The sequence below is a fragment of the Amphiura filiformis genome, chromosome 20 (assembly GCF_039555335.1).
Source record: "Amphiura filiformis chromosome 20, Afil_fr2py, whole genome shotgun sequence".
NCBI classification, from domain to species: Eukaryota; Metazoa; Echinodermata; class Ophiuroidea; order Amphilepidida; family Amphiuridae; genus Amphiura; species Amphiura filiformis.
The window spans coordinates 6,667,201-6,683,507 of NC_092647.1; the positions used below are offsets into that span (position 1 = coordinate 6,667,201).

Here is a 16,307-nt window from a genome sequence, read left to right on the forward strand (position 1 = left end):
AGTGTAGGCAGCGATGTCTAAGCATTAAGGTATCTGTTTCACATGCGCATCTCTATGGCATCTGTCATTCAACATTCGGGTACGTACGATAGTAATTTGTGTAAACGCTCTGATTTCAAGCTGTGCCCAATTCGCTCTGCCATCACTTGCTACACATGGACAAGAAGTATATATGATCATTACATATACATTCGTGAATGTGCAGGGGATTTTAAAACAAAATATTGGTTATCAGAATTCACAATGAAATTTTGATATTTTTTGTAATTACAATGTACAGAATTGTAGAATTTACATTGTGGATGTACATGCATGTTTATTTGTGTGGTTTATATTTATTTGTAGAGATCATTGTGCTGTTCCAGTTGAATCCATACACCCCCTATTGAAGACATGATCTTAATCTTTCACACAGGGGGTGTTGGTTTCAAATGGAGTCACCCATTCAGGTAACCCCATTTGGAATTCACACTCCCTGTGTGGAAGATTAAGGTTATGTCTTCCATAGGGGGTGTATGGATTTCAATTGGAACAGCTTTGTGAGTTCTTTTAAACAAATTGTGTTGACAGTGTCATCTGTAGATAATCTGTTTGGAGAACTTGATTGACATCTCTTCCTAATAGACCATTTGTGATGTGATCAAGCAAAATGAGTCAGATGTCGGGAATTTATTGATTTTAAGATATAGACAATAATAGTATTCAACTCCTGTGATTCATCTCGTTTGTATTTTATTGTTCTGATGAATGCTTAAATGGTCATATCTCTGAAACTTGAAGTCTAATTATGGTGGTTTCAGCAAAATAAAGCTCTTGAGAATGAGCTCATGGAATGAAATTGAAAACTGAATTTTTGATTTTTATCGAATCGGACTCATAGCTTGATCACCTCACATTTCAGTGAATCCAAAATGCTGTGATTTAATCCTAAACATGTCACGCCAATACACATATTGTTTCTGTGCAATTCAGTGTGGACAGTGACAATGTTCACATTGGTGTGAACATAATTATATAGCCCACTTGACATCATTGTTTGTCAACAAAGGCGAGGGACTGGTCTATCGATATGCTTGAACGAATCGCTACACTGTTCAATGGCTTCCTTGTACTACATGAAATGTGGTGAGCGATTTAAAATGAACATATGCCCTGAGCAAACTACGATGCATATGCACACTGTAGGGTAAAGAACAATGGAAATTACCATAATTTGCATGCATACTGCCGGGCAATGACGTCACATGTCAAGTGGTCTATATTTAGGTTAAATTCTAAATGGCTTTCTGGATATACCGAAAGGTTAATTTAGGACAATTATAGTACTGTGTATAATAATAGTCTGCAATCTTATTTATTTCTTGGTGTAAATATTCTTTTTGTGGCCTTATATAGCAGGGGACTGAAAAGTATAGTGATGTAGGCATTAATTTGATATGGGAGTTTTGACTTCAACACAAGTAGTTTGCTTACCTACAGATACTTTTGCTGTATCCTCAGCTAGAGTAATAATTGGCATTGTTTTTGGGTCATTATCAAAATTCAATGCTATAATATTTTGTAGTGCATACACCCCATACAGTGCTCTATTGATCACAAATTACAGTTAATATTCAGCTGATAATAGATATTGTTATCAGTGCCACTAAAGGAAAATGAGTTGCTCACTCTAGTCAACACAGAGTTCCCAGGAAAGTGGATTATTTTCAGTCTGATAACTGATACTTTTAAATTAAATCTTTATAAACAATTTTGTTTTGTATACCTCCACTGAAATATTATAGCACTTGATGTGGTTTTTTTTGTATTGGGCAGAGGACAGCATCTTGTATCCCTAGTCTTTTAGTCCATGAAAAAATAATTGTTTGGTTAGTGTTTCTCAGCCAACTGTAGCTCAGGACACGGTCAATTTTGACATTCTTCATGAAAACCAAACATTTTGGGTTTCACACCAAAAGATTCACAGCTTGTTCAATTTGAGGAGAAAGGGGAACAATATCAAAAAAGAAAACCAAATGCCTGTGTATAATGGCAGTCTGTGTATAACTGATGAAAGGTTCTCTATTTACTTTTAAGAATATGAAGAAAACAGTGTCAAGTTGAATTCAGTAGCAGATTAGGATTTTTTTTATCACAACATATCACAGTATTGATAGATTGTTCATACATTTTGGCTGTTAAAATTAAGTGACTGTATTTCTTTAAACATCATTACACAAACTATGTGCTTAATTACATAATTCCATAGTGCCAATATAATAACTCTTGCTGATGGTTAAAAAGTGTCTACTAGGTAAGCAAATGGAGTTTGGAGTCAAAACAAAATGTACAGATGTTTATGTGGTAGCAGTTTTATTGAAGTTGAGACCAACTCTTTGTAGACTGTGTATCATGCTATTGCAGTTGAAATCCCTATGGAAGACATGACCTTCATCTTCCACACAGGGGGTGTGAATTTCAAATGGGGTTACCTGAAGGATGACTCCATTTGAAATCTATACCCCCTGCATGGAAGATTAAGGTCATGTAGAGGGGGTGAATTGTTTCAAATGGATTAGCCCATTTAGGTTTGGTGCCAGTATTCACATACTCTTGCCAATGTAATATTTGTGATAAATTTGTTGTGTAGATCATTTTATATTACATACATGTAAGTGTAGCTTTGTAGCAGCAAGATATTGTAACTTGTTCTGTTATACTTTATTCAGACAAGACTCATAACAGTCATTATGGATTGACACCTAGGGCTTAGCACTGGCTACATCTAAAACTGATGTATTAATTCAAAAGGTCTGATTCTTTCAGAAAAACAGCAAAAACAATGATTCTCAAATTCTCCATGATATTTGAGACACATCTGGCATAATGACCATGCCAATCCCAAAATTGTGGGCCAAAATACCCTTAAATGGGCTCTGAAAGATTTTGCAAAAAAATAAAATAAGAAAATGTTGCCTTATTTTGATAGATCGAATACTTAAAGAGCCCGCTGAGCAATAATTTGGAGACAAAAATATGAAATATTGAAAATAAGTGACACACTGTTAACAAATGGACAAATATTGATAACATATAAAAAAACTGGACTTATACCAAAATTGAGGGCACAGTTTCTGCAAAATCTCACAATGCTCTTTTAAATGGGACAAAACCAGTTGTAGCTCCAAGTTGGTGATACAGAATGGCATAAACAAGATAGAGTGTGACACCTTATGTCATGTGGATTAGCGTGTTGTATGTCTGATAGGCCTTTTGTGAATTTACTCAAGCCTATGTTGGGACTACATTGGTGCACATAAAAAACACAACATGTTTTGCATTTTACGTACCTGGCAAGCTAAGTAAGTCTGCACATGTAATCTGATTTAAAGGAAGTATTTCAGTTCTATTGCACATTTGATTGTGAATAATGTGATTTAAACAAATGTTGTTTAAGGTGTGCGATTATGGTTAAGACAAATTTGTGTAGGTATGGTGTGCTGGATTGTAGTGAATGATATATAGATAGAGTATTTGGACATCTTTACTTCTAAGATCTTTACTGAAGATTAACAACTATGCATCTAAACCATTTTTTCTCGCTAATGTGGCAGTGACATCGGTGTGCACTTCATTGGGGCCAGCTTTATATCGCTAGAGTTTGCTCAAAGCGCTGGTGTTCACATGGATACGCTTAAAGATGCTGCATAGATGTACACGCAAAAAAACTGCCTCAAGTCGTTGACGTCACTGCCACATCAGGGTGAAAAATGGTATAGGCAAGACATAGTTGACCCAAAATTGGCTGATGATCTCACAACTCTGAATTACGAATGGACAAGTACCAAGATGCTCTATGCAGGATCTTCCATGAGAATTTGAATCATAGGTCATACCCAGCTGCATGGCTCAAATTTAAGGTGGCTGTGTACTCTCAGACATGCATGTAGTAAAAGTGCAATAACTTTGTAATTATTCACAAAAACATATAAAAGTATACATTTTATGAAGGCAAGACATCAATAAATCTTAATATAAATACAGATTTGGGGTAAAAACAACAATTTTGAAGAAAATCACAAAAAGTGAGTTTTTGGCGATATTTGTTAGGTACATCATAACAAAAAAACACTCTTTCCAAAATATTTTATTTTGTTTTTAGCTCAATCTTGAGGCTCCATTCCAAAAACGGTTTTTTCATTTTTTGATATTGGCCTTATTTTTGAGATATTGACCATATAAGGCATCAAAATGAACTTTTTAAAATTCAAAACGCCTATTTGCACAAAATGATGCCCAAAATCGGAAATAGACCAAAATATAAAAAAATGAGAAAACCGTTTCTTGAGTCGATCATGCTTTTTACGATGATCATATTTGCTTACCTATAGATGCTGTATTTATTGAGTTATCGTGTACCTAAATCGCCATTTTACCGAGAAAATGAACATTTAAATAATGGCCGTTGAAGTTTAAAGTGGTCGCATTTTGCATTTTCATCGAATCTCACAGGAGAATGCGACAGTTTTCGCTTTTGTAACTTATATTACGTGAACATCGGGTAAATCCACAGCCCCTTGAGAAGTTTGAGCGAAATCCATTCATAACTTGATATTTAAATCGGGGAAAGAACTTGAAAAACCCACATTTTATCAGCTAAAACGGAGCCATTTGACCACTAGGTTTTTGTGAAATCAGTGCTTCCGTGGTGTTTCCATAAGATGCGCCACAGATGCAGATAAGCGTCGCAGTATGCCTCAGCGTATTTGTGCGTTAACAAATTGCGCGATACGCAACGCGATGAGTTGTTCTTGCGGCGCGTACCTTGCTGGTACAACAAAGATTTTCTTTCCTTTTCAATTTCAAACACGAGTGGAATAGTGAAATAAAATCCTTAAAATATTGCAGTTGGAGTTTACAAATCTGGATTTTCATTCCTTGTATTTATAAAAACATAACAAGGTACAAACATATCATAAAAACTCAATTTTGAGAAAGAAGCAATGGCTAGAGTACACAGCCGCGTTAAGGGAGGCCACCAAGGCCATTGCCTGCCCTTTTTCAGTTTTGGCCTTTGTGCCCCCAGATCTTTGTCAATTTCAAGGCATTCTTCATCACTTGTTAGCCCTGGTGCCCTTTTTCGTCTTTGCCCAATGACCTTGAAAATGGGTGCCCCCCAAAATAAAATTTGAGGCCTGCCCAGCTGTCCACTAATTGATCATGTTTCTCTGTTTGTTTCATGTAAAACTTGGCAATGTCAACTAAAAAATTGGAAGTTCAAATGCATGACAAGCCAGTATGGCATGTTTTACATAGAATAATTCTGAATATATTTCTTCTTAAAACTTACCTACCATTTTAGTGCTTTGTAATATTTACCATATTATGCCTGTCAAGTTTTCTACTTTGCCTGTAAATAGAAATAGTTGAATTATATGTAACCAATCAATGTGTGCCTGGTCAGACTGTAAACATATATTTTACTTCATTATTGCTTTAGTTTAAGCACAGGGAGAATGTGTGATTTTTGAGAGCAAAACGTGTGCGCCAGTTCACAATTTGCACATTTTTTTTCCAACATGCATGATTTTTCTCCAAAAAAGTTTCATTTGCAATATTTAAAAAAGTAAGTTTTTTTCTTCTATATTTTCTTCCAATTTTTTATGACAATCTATTTTTGATACTCTTTTTAACATGGAATGTGTTGCAGATCATTATGGAGTCTTTGATTTGAGTGAAAACGTTTTTGGAAAATGAGTACTTGAAAATGGTTATTTTGTGAAAATCTTAAAATTAAGCTGTCGGACCTGTAATGCGCTATTATACCCAAAATGCATAAATTTCAGCATTTTTGTTCATCACACATTCTCCATGTGATTACTTTAATTTTATAATAGAATGTTGGCTCCAGACACACAAGAATGTTTTTTTTAACCCCTGTTGTGCTGGTTTAAAAACTTAAGGCAGGTTGTTTGGTATTGCTCTCAAATATCAAGACAAATAAAGCAGACACATAAGAGAAACGGTATGGGTTTTATAAAGGCTTATATAAGGGGCGCCATTTCTGCTCCATTTGCATCATTTTTCTCAGGAGGGGGAAACATCCCAAACTTTCATTTTGATGTATCATTTAAAACTCAAAACTGTAAGACACATGGAAATATAAATGTGATTATTGGATTCCTTGGCCAAATTCCTGCAAGACCAATGTATTAATAATTTAAAAGGGCATTTTGTGATCCACAGCCTCATTCCCCCCACTTTTCTCAAAAAAGTTTAAACATTATAAGCTACATCATGTTTATGTACAAAAACGTTTTTGCGAATTGATTCCTTTATAGCAAAAATATCATGAAATTTGAATTACATTCTGGTACATGGTATACCAGAACAAAATTACAACACATTGTCTATGGAGCAGTGTAATACACATAATCATACAAAACCTGCAAATTTTGGGAATTAGCTTTTTTTTGTAGATATCTACTGAAAAATGTCATAAAATAGGATGCTAGGATCACAAAATACTCCTTCAAGTCATACATTACAGTTTTTAGTTTGATGGCTAAAACGGAAAAATATAGCTCCTGCCATATACCACTCAGCTTAAATCATAACTCTACTTAGGAATAGCATATGATTTTTATGATTGTCAAAATTAGGCTAAAAGTTTGTCTCCTGTAGGCCTCACACATTTTATTTTGAAGAGCCAATTTATTGCATTTTTATTTTATTTGAGAAATCCAGTAAAATGAAATTTTCAAGCATGAAATAAATGAAGCAATTGTTCAACAATTTTACAAGGAACATAAAATCAATAAACCCTATGAAAATCAATCTACAATTTGTAAAACTTGTAATTTTTCATATCTAACCTACTCTGCAGTTATTTGTTATTGATTTCCATAACTCCCGAAGCTAAAAAATAAATAAAAACACATTTTGCATTTTGGTGTTGAGACCACCTACAGGAAACGAGCTTTTTTTTTTAAATATCCCTGTCTTTATTTGTCTTCATTTATGAAATGCCAAAACAAGAATCATATTCAATGTTATTTTGTTAACACAAATCAGTCAATCAAAGTATACACAACTGTTTTTATCTATTGCAAATTATTCTGTTTTATTGGTAATACTGCTGTACAATCAAGTCCGTAATTTGGACAACACAAAGACATATTTTGTAAATCAACATTTAATAAACCACATGATAAAATTGACTAATTGTTACTCGCTTTCTTTTGTGTACAAAGGGAAACATGATTATAGGCCTATTCAGTGATCCCAGTGAAGGTGTAAAAAAACCCAACTGTTTATAAATTGCCTAAAAGTGAAGGATAAGTCATAAGACATTAAATTTTTTGGCAAAAATACAAAGAAAACTGCAGTATTGGCAAAGTTGGAGCCCCATTCATGTAAAATGTTTTATTTTGTCTTTTATACACAGCATTCGGCTTAACCACTAGCAGGCTACTTTAGCATATCTATGACCCTAACAAAGGTGCCAAAATCTGAATTTGGATGATTGTTATTATCATCCGGATGAGCAAATCACTGAATAGGCTTTTAATATGTATCAAGTAATATTACAATGCAAGAATTAAAGTTGTAAATGCTTTTATGTTTCATAATAACTGAATCCAGGGCTGTAGCTAGCCTAAGTTGAGTGCTAGGTAATTTGACCATCTAATTAGAGCGCTGGCTTGGGGCACAATCTTTTTAGTGAATGTGATGGAACGAGGCGAAGGCAAAAGAGGGGGACTGATGTCTCACAGCCTCCCTGGACCCACTACCATGTACAAATAACACAAAATTATGTACGGCGTGCATCTCGGAAATAAATTGCGATACTGGTATGATCATGTCGTAAGTTAAACACAGTTTAGTGGTTATTTATGCATGCACAGTACATGTATATGTGACCCTCTACCACAAAGTGAGCGTAAAGTCACAAGCTGGTAGTTTCAAAATGTCATGTGCTGGTTGTTGAGTTGATGTTCTTTATTTGCTGCGCAGTGCGCACCTGTACAAGCCAGTAGCACATGTATGTCCTTTGTGAATGGCCCATTGAGCCCCCATTCACATAGACATAGACATACTATTGGCTTGAACAGGTGCATCCAACGCAGTAGTCAAAACGTCTCAAAACTACCAACTTGCAACTTTCCACTCATTTTGTGGTAGCAGGCATGAACGAAAGAGATAACAGACTGTGTTCAAGCAGTGAAAATCTCAGCATCACCCGATAATGAGGGCCGATTGTTCCATGAAATGCGACGGGCGAAACTGCCTCGCACGTAAAGCATATTTTTACAGTCTTTCTCATAAACGCGAAGCCACACATAGCTCTATCACAATGCTGATGTGATTGTTAGACACAGCCCTCATGAATATGCAAGAATTCACAGCATACAATGCATGGTGATTTTGACTGTTGATACACGGTCTGTTATCTCTTTCATCCATGGTAGCAGGTCACATGCAGTAGTTCAGTAGGAAAAAGGTTGAAACTAAAATGAATGAACCGGGCAAAATGATTACTAGAATTCCATCTGCAAGCATATATGCCTCTAAATGAGACACCCTCCAACAAAACATAATTGATTTGTCTTACAATAATACATGTTTGTACAGTCTCCTACATCAGTAATAATCATTGCTCAAACTCCAAATAATGTTTTTGTGGAGAGTGTCTGTCTTTCGTATAAAAAAAACCACTCATTCAGATTTTAGAGGCACATATGCTTGTAAATGGAATTCTACGGTATTGTAAACCTACATTAACTTTAAGCTATAATAAGTTTGAAATCTGGGCCCACCTTGTAATTTTGTTCAGTTAAAATTGTTCAAGCCATTAAATACAATTACATTCAAGGGATTTCTTCATTTTCTTGAGGTTCAGCTTTGGTTGGTTTTGTTCAGCAGTGCAAACTATATACATAGATGTATTTTTGTTAGCAATCACAAATTAGAAGATTCTGTGATTAAATAAGCAACAACACTACAGCATTTTATCTTTTAGCAATTTGCAAAAACACTTTGGCAAAATCTAGTTTCAATGAGCTATAGTATTACTACTTTGCGGCTAGTCTTACAGACACCCACATAACACGACAGTTGAAAAAGATGGCTTTGAAGGATAGGAGAATTTTTTGGGAGAACCCACCATTATTTATGAAATTAAATTAATTACTTTTTTCCTCCTACAGTGTAGTTGTTTGATCAATATGTTTGATCAATATGTACATCATGTTGACTCAAAATGTTCCCAAGAATCACTTCCATTCCCACAATTCACACCCTGAACAAGGAGAACATTTTGTAATCGGATAAATTGAGTCGGCATGAACCATGATGTGACATGATCTGATCCAGTCTGCAATAATGAAATTGAGACATGGCAAAATGAACTTATAAAAAGTTCATAACTTTGCAACCAAGTATGTGGGGAATTCAAGAGAAGGTACTAAGCAAGGTAGAAATGGTACCGGTACGTCTAATAACTCATCTTCAAAGTTTCAGACTTTGGTCCGAGTAGATCAGATCATGTCACATATCCATTTATCACTTTTTTCCAAATTAATTTACAAATAACTACATTACTTCACAATGGTATCCAAAATTTGTTACACTATCATAGTGTCCCTTAAGGTAGCTGTGTACTCGAGACATTGTTTCTTTCGCAAAATTGAGTTTTTTTGATATGTTTGTACTTTGTTATGTTTTTTATAAATACAAGGAATGAAAATCCAGATTTGTAAACTCCAACTGCAATATTTTAAGGATTTTATTTCACTATTCCACTCGTGTTTGAAATTGAAAAGGAAAGAAAATCTTTGTTGTACCAGCAGGGTACACGCCAAGAACAACTCATCGCGTTATGTCGCGCAATTTGTTAACGCACAAATACGCTACACATACGCGACGCTTATCTGCATGCGCGGCGCATCTTATGGAAACACCACGGAAGCACAAAAACCTAGTGGTCAAATGGCTCCGTTTTAGCTGATAAAATGTGGGTTTTTTCATTTTTTTTCTCCGATTTAAATATCAAGTTATGAATGGATTTCGCCAAACTTCTCAAGGGGCCGTGGATTTACCCGATGTTTATGTAATGTAAGGTAGAAAAATAAAAGCGGCCGCATTCTCCTGTGAGATTCAATGAAAGTGCAAAATGTGACCACTTTAAACTTCAACGGCCATTATTTCAATGTTCATTTTCTCGGTAAAATGACGCTTTAGGTACACGATAACTCAATAAATACAGCATCTATAGGTGAGCAATTATGATCATCGTAAAAAGCATGATCGACTCAAGAAACGGTTTTCTCATTTTTTTATATTTTGGTCTATTTCCGATTTTAGGCATCATTTTGTGCAAATAGGCGCTTGTGAATTTTAAAAAGTTCAATTTGATGCCTTATATGGTCAATATCTCAAAAAATAAGGCCAATATCAAAAAATAAAAAACCGCTTTTGGAAAGGAGCCTCAAGATTGAGCTAAAAACAAAATAAAATATTTTGGAAAGAGTGTTTTTTTGTTATGATGTACCTAACAAATATTGCCAAAAACTCACTTTTTGTGATTTTCTTCATAATTGTTGTTTTTACCCCAAATCTGTATTTATATTAAGATTTATTGATGTCTTGCCGTCATAAAAATGTATACTTTTATATGTCTTATGCGAATAATTACAAAGTTATTGCACTTTTACTACATGCATGTCTGAGAGTACACAGCCACCTTAAATAGCTCAAATCAGGTAAACTGTTATATTTTATTGTTCATCTTTTTTCTCTCTAACATGTTTCAGATTTGTTCATTGTACACAATCACTTGTTTCATAACTTCTAAATTTGTTTCTGTCTCGAGTTTGATCTAATGGGCTATTCCAGTTTAAATTCATACACTCCCTATGGAAGACAAGACCTTAATCTCTCACACAGGGGGTGTACATTTCAAATGGAGTCACTCATTCATGTAGCCCAATTGAAATGCACCCTCCCTGTATGGAAGATTAAGATCATGTCTTCCATAGGGGTGTATGGAATAGCCCAATCTATTAGGTATGAACACCCAACTGCTTCTTCAGCAATAACGATTTGAACTTATGCTTATTATTGCAAAATTGATCAATATTTCAGATATTTTCTGTCATTAGAAAGATGCCATTGCATTTATCTTTTTCAATTAAGAATAAAATCATACATGAACTGTTCCAGTTGAAATCCACAATACCCCTGTGGAAGATTTTGGAAATATCTTCCACAGGGGGAGTATGTTTTTCAAATGTAAATTGGTCAGGGTTAATCATTTTGAAACACATACTCCCCCTGTATTATGGCTTTACCTATATCTTCCACAACAGGAGTGAGTATTTCAAACGGAAATTACCCAATTGTCTATTCTATTCGAAACTCATACTCCCTCTGTGGAAGACTTTATTAGCTAAATCTTCCACAGGGGTAGTGTGGATTTCAAATGGAATAGCCCAATTAAAGACATCATAGAAAAATGACTTGTCACAAAGAATAATAATAGTGTACCATATTTTCAAATGATATAGAAATGTGTATGATACCAGTACTGTTGATTCAATATGGCATTATTAAATGAATGTAATTTTGGGTATATTAGCTCAATCAGATTATCACTGCAAGAATACATCCCCCTCGTAAAGTAATATGATACATTTTTGTTCACAAAAAAAGTGGGCAGGAGTCAAATTATTGTGACAAACAATTAACAAAGCACACAACTTTTGAATTTCCCCAATAAGTAATTTTACATATATCACCTTTACTCTCATAAAAGGCATGCAGCTACACAATGAAGTGTAAATTTCCACATTATGTTGAAGCCTAGTAGTTGGTAGAACACATTCAGAGCGACGACATCTACAAAATAGCACGACTGGGAAAATGACAAGCTTGACATTTTTTCAGCTACGCATTGAAGTGACAACTCATCAAAGTTTTGATTCAAAATCAGTCACATTTAATATAAAAATATATGCTGCCAATTCTTCAGTTAGCTCTTGGTTCAATTTTAGAATAATGAGAATTCTCTGTTGGTTTGGCTCATTTCCTTTACAAATCTGAGGAGAAAGAAAAGGAGAGAAAAGACATGTATACAGAAATTAAAGTATGGTTTATTAAGGGGGTACTACACCCCTCTATAAATTTGTGTCTATTTTTGCATTTTTCTCAAAAACTAAAAACACAGTGGTAACAAAAGTTATGTATATGATAGGGGCAAGGAATCCAATTACTACACTGGAATTTCAGTGACCCAAGAGAAGCGGTTCGTTATTTATGATAAGAAAAAAGGTACCGCTAGAATGTACCTCATTTCCTATCATATATACTGAACCGCTTGTCTTGAGTCACTGAAATTCCAGTGTAGTAATTGGATTCCTTGCCCCAATAATATACATAACTTTTGTTACCAGTGTGTTATTATTTTTTGAGAAAATGCAAAATAGTCACAAATTTACCACAGGGGTGTAGTACCCCTTAAGGTTATTCAAGTATAATGTATCAACAATTATTACAACTATAAATACCGTAACATAAATACTTATATGAACACAAATACTTATATGAACACAAATACACATAGTCAGACACGTGCAAATTTTCCTTCACTTTTAGGGTCAACCAAATATAAACCATACAGAACTGGACCAGGGATTTGAAAAATGCTCAAATTAGGGGAGGGGGTTCTAGAGCCAAGCTAAAATTATAGGTGTTGGGGCAGGGAGAATGTGCCCACCTCTGGATATGGGTAGGCCTGCTAAGAATATGTGAGTTTGAAGGCCAAAGGCACCCTGATTTTCGCTTTTGTTGTTGCGATTTTTAATTTCTTTTTAAGGGCTGGGGTATGAGCGTTTGGACAGTATTTATTTTGGGACATTAGAGCACATCAGACATATCGAATTGCATTCTGAATACGAAGAATGTCATTCTGATATCAAATAATTTTGATTTTTTAAATTCGCAATTTGATACACATTTTATGGCAAATCATTAAAAATTGATATTTTTGATATTTAACAGTACTTGAAGTAAACTTTATAAATCTGATGATTTATACTTAAAGTGTATGTAGGTGGGATGAAAAGCCGACGATCAATTGAAAATTTTGACCTTTACATTATTGAAGATATGGATTTTTTTCCCAAAACACAAAAAAAAATTAGGTCTTTTTGGGAAAAAAATCCATATCTTCAATATGAAAGGTCAAAATTTTCAATTGACCGTCGGCTTTTCCTTCTGCTACATACACTTGAAGAATATATCATTAGATTTATAGAATTTACTTCGAGGACTGTTATATATCAAAAATTTGAAAAATATCAAATTTTTATAATTTGTCATAAAATTTGTATTATATTGTGATTTAAAAAAATGAAAATTATTTGATATCAGAAAGACATGCTTCAGATTCAGAATGCAATTCGATAGGTCTGAGGTGCTCTCATGTCCCACAAAAATACTGTCGAAACGCAATAAACGCCATTTTGGATCCCTTAAGTGGATTTGGAGAGTTTCTGAACCTAAAGCCTGAGTGCTAAAATCATTCATGGTTGATAACAAAACTTGGTTGCAAATTTCTATCCCTGCAACATTTGGAAAAATCATCACCAAAAAATGCAATTGTGTATTATACTCACCTAGTCATTTCACTGTTAACAATAACATGTCTTGGAACGTGAGCCCATGGCTCCCTCTTTGTTACGTTATCTTTCTGATCCCACCAACCATAACACTGTGATGTTGTCAAAGGATTACGATACAAGTCATTTGGTGCTGCAGAGAGAAAACAAATCGAAACTTGGAAGTTGTAGCACTGTACAGTTTGATGATGATGACAATGTGTGCATCCATTTCAATTTAACAAATAAAATTATATGTGAAGATCACAGGCATTGCATTGGATTGTTGAAAACATCATCATCCTGGCGATCCTGGCTTAGTTTAAGACCATTGGCGCTACAGTAGCCTATATGGTAAAGACTGCTAATTTATCAAATTACAATGTAAACTTTCTCAACAAGGTTAAACTTGTTTTCAACTGTACAAACAAGCTTTATTTTGTTCCAAAATTCATGTTTTTGTAGCTATTTTTGAGGTAATAGAGCTTGATGCAAAACCGGTAAGTGGCCCCTGGTCACCCAGCCTTGGACACCAGCTCCGAAGCTTTCGTGCAGCACAAGCGCATGATGTACTATGCGTTTTGACAGTGATTTATGGTAGCGTATCATGCATTTTCAAACACGTTTAACATCTTTTTACTGCATGCCGCAATTCTACATTTTTCAAGATAGGGAATTTCTCAAAAAACGTGATGTATTTTTTTGAGAAAATTCCCATTTATCAAATTTTCTGCAACTTTTCACTCATCTGATCATCTTTTCATGTGACAGAAGTGATGCTAATTTTATAAAGGTACCATACGTTGCTTGCTTTAGTTTTACGATTATTTTAGAAAAAAAACCTATAATTTGGTTCACCTCAAGTTCGGTAGTGACGTATATGTGTGGCGATCTTTTCTTTTAGACCACCCGAACTATATAAGGTTAAAACTACAAATTTATCAAATTAAACTTTCGCATCAAGGTTAAACATGTTCTTAGCTATACACACATACCTTTTATTTCGTCGAACAAGCTTTATTTTGTTCCAAAATCCATGTTTTTATTGCAATTTTTGATGTAAAAGAGCTGAATATAAAACCGGTGATGCAAACTCCAAAACTTTCGCGTAGCACGAGCGCTTGTTGTACGCTTTCGTTCTGACGATGATTTACGCTCACGTATCAAGCATTTTCAATAGCGTTTGACAGTATTTTACTGCATGACGCAATTTTGCATTTATTCAAGATGGCGAATTTCTCCAAAACACAATGTATTTTTCTTTAAAAAAATCCCTCATTCCACTCATCTGATCATCTTTTTATGTGACGGAAGTTATGCTGATTTTATGAAGGTACGTTTCTTGTTTTTCCGATAATTTTTAAATTGTTTTTTGAGACAAAAACTTCCTAGCAGAATAGCCTTTTTCACTTGTTTTCAAAAAGTTGTTTTAACCTTGTTTTTTACCCCATAATTTCCCTCATTTATCGAAGCCCTGCCCTCCTTCCAATACATTAAACCTCGACTTCAAAGTGTTTGGCAACTGTTTAACCTTGATGCAAAATTAAACCTTGATGCAAAAGTAATAATTTAGTCCCTATATAGCGAGGGTGGTCTAAAGGAAAAGATCGCCCATATTTCGCTGGCTGGGGTTGCGTAAAATTAATCACATACAGCGTGCCGTACACTTACGCATACAAGAGCGCTGAGCCTTTGTTGGCATGCATGCAGCGCAACCGTGAAAAGCACTGACGTCACTACCAAACTTGAAGCAAACCAAAATGTGAGAAAAATGGCCTTTTTCACTTACCCTGTAATTTCCGTCATTTATCGAAGACCCCCTTCCAATGTACATTAATGATTAAACCTGACAAAATGTTTGGCAACTTTTTAACCATGTCCATGAATGATGGCATTGATGCAAAACTAAACCTTGTTGATGCAAAAGTAAAAATGTTGTCCTTATAATATAGGGAGGCCGAGGGTGGTCTAATTTGGAAATCATTCATGGTAAATAATTAATTAATAATATTATATAAATATAATTAACAAAATTTTTGATTGAGCAAAAATAGACTAACTCACCTTTTTCTGTTCTAGTATGTTTATGTAGTCTTTCTGTATACTTGACATAACTCCCCTTGTGCTCCTCATTCACTCCTGGCTTTATGACTCGGTTGTGTTGATTCATGTTTATAGGCGGAAGTTGAGAAGTAGGTGGTCTGAATGTTACGTACGAATCGGCAGGGATTTTACAGTCTAGTTTGTAGCCCGAGTCTTCATTTGGCTGTTTTGTTTGTGATCTAATGTGGTCCTGATAACCAAGTTCTGTTAACTGGAAAAACGACATTCTTACGGTGTCCTAAAGTTCTAAAACTGCAAAAGTATTGACGACTGGAGAGGATCAATTCCAAATTCTGCAGGATGCAACGAGACGCCGGGCTTCTTGTTTCCCTGGGAACACAAGTTGTTTTGATTAGTGTTTCTATAATTTCTTCAAACTATTATAGAACTTTGAAATGCAAAGAAGAAATTAATTTCTTCCAGTAATTCCAAGTAATGGTTTGGTTTTAATGGTTTGATATATCATCATGTTTTTAATTAAAGAAAACCTGTGTGTATAAGCCAAGCCAATTAACATAATTATTAATCTTTTTTTTAAAGTTAAAAACACTGAAAATGGTTTATGTA

General features: G+C 34.7%; 1 protein-coding gene and 1 long non-coding RNA gene across 2 annotated transcripts; one reads left to right on the forward strand and one right to left on the reverse strand.

The window, feature by feature from the left end:
- Positions 1 to 539: 539 nt before the first annotated feature.
- Positions 540 to 7,199, forward strand: LOC140143126 (uncharacterized). Its single transcript, XR_011857624.1, has 2 exons — positions 540 to 3,899; positions 5,010 to 7,199. It is a non-coding gene; the product is annotated as an uncharacterized lncRNA (long non-coding RNA).
- A 696-nt stretch (positions 7,200 to 7,895) lies between these two features.
- Positions 7,896 to 16,089, reverse strand: LOC140143125 (sperm microtubule inner protein 11-like). Its single transcript, XM_072165181.1, has 4 exons — positions 15,702 to 16,089; positions 13,656 to 13,791; positions 10,724 to 12,077; positions 7,896 to 9,624 (listed from the first exon to the last, which is right to left on the reverse strand). Exons 1-3 carry the CDS (start codon positions 15,964 to 15,966, stop codon positions 12,029 to 12,031), a joined length of 450 nt encoding a protein of 149 aa, XP_072021282.1. The 5' UTR covers positions 15,967 to 16,089; the 3' UTR covers positions 7,896 to 9,624; positions 10,724 to 12,028.
- Between the last annotated feature and the right edge of the window lie 218 nt (positions 16,090 to 16,307).

Coding starts and splice junctions, on each gene's coding strand:
- LOC140143125 (XM_072165181.1), bottom strand. CDS start 15,966: ATGTCGTTTTTCCAGTTAACAGAACTTGGTTATCAGGACCACATTAGA. Junction 13,792..15,701: donor ACATACTAGAACAGAAAAAG/GTGAGTTAGTCT, acceptor TTCTCTCTGCAG/CACCAAATGACTTGTATCGT. Junction 12,078..13,655: donor GTTAACAGTGAAATGACTAG/GTGAGTATAATA, acceptor CTTTCTCCTCAG/ATTTGTAAAGGAAATGAGCC.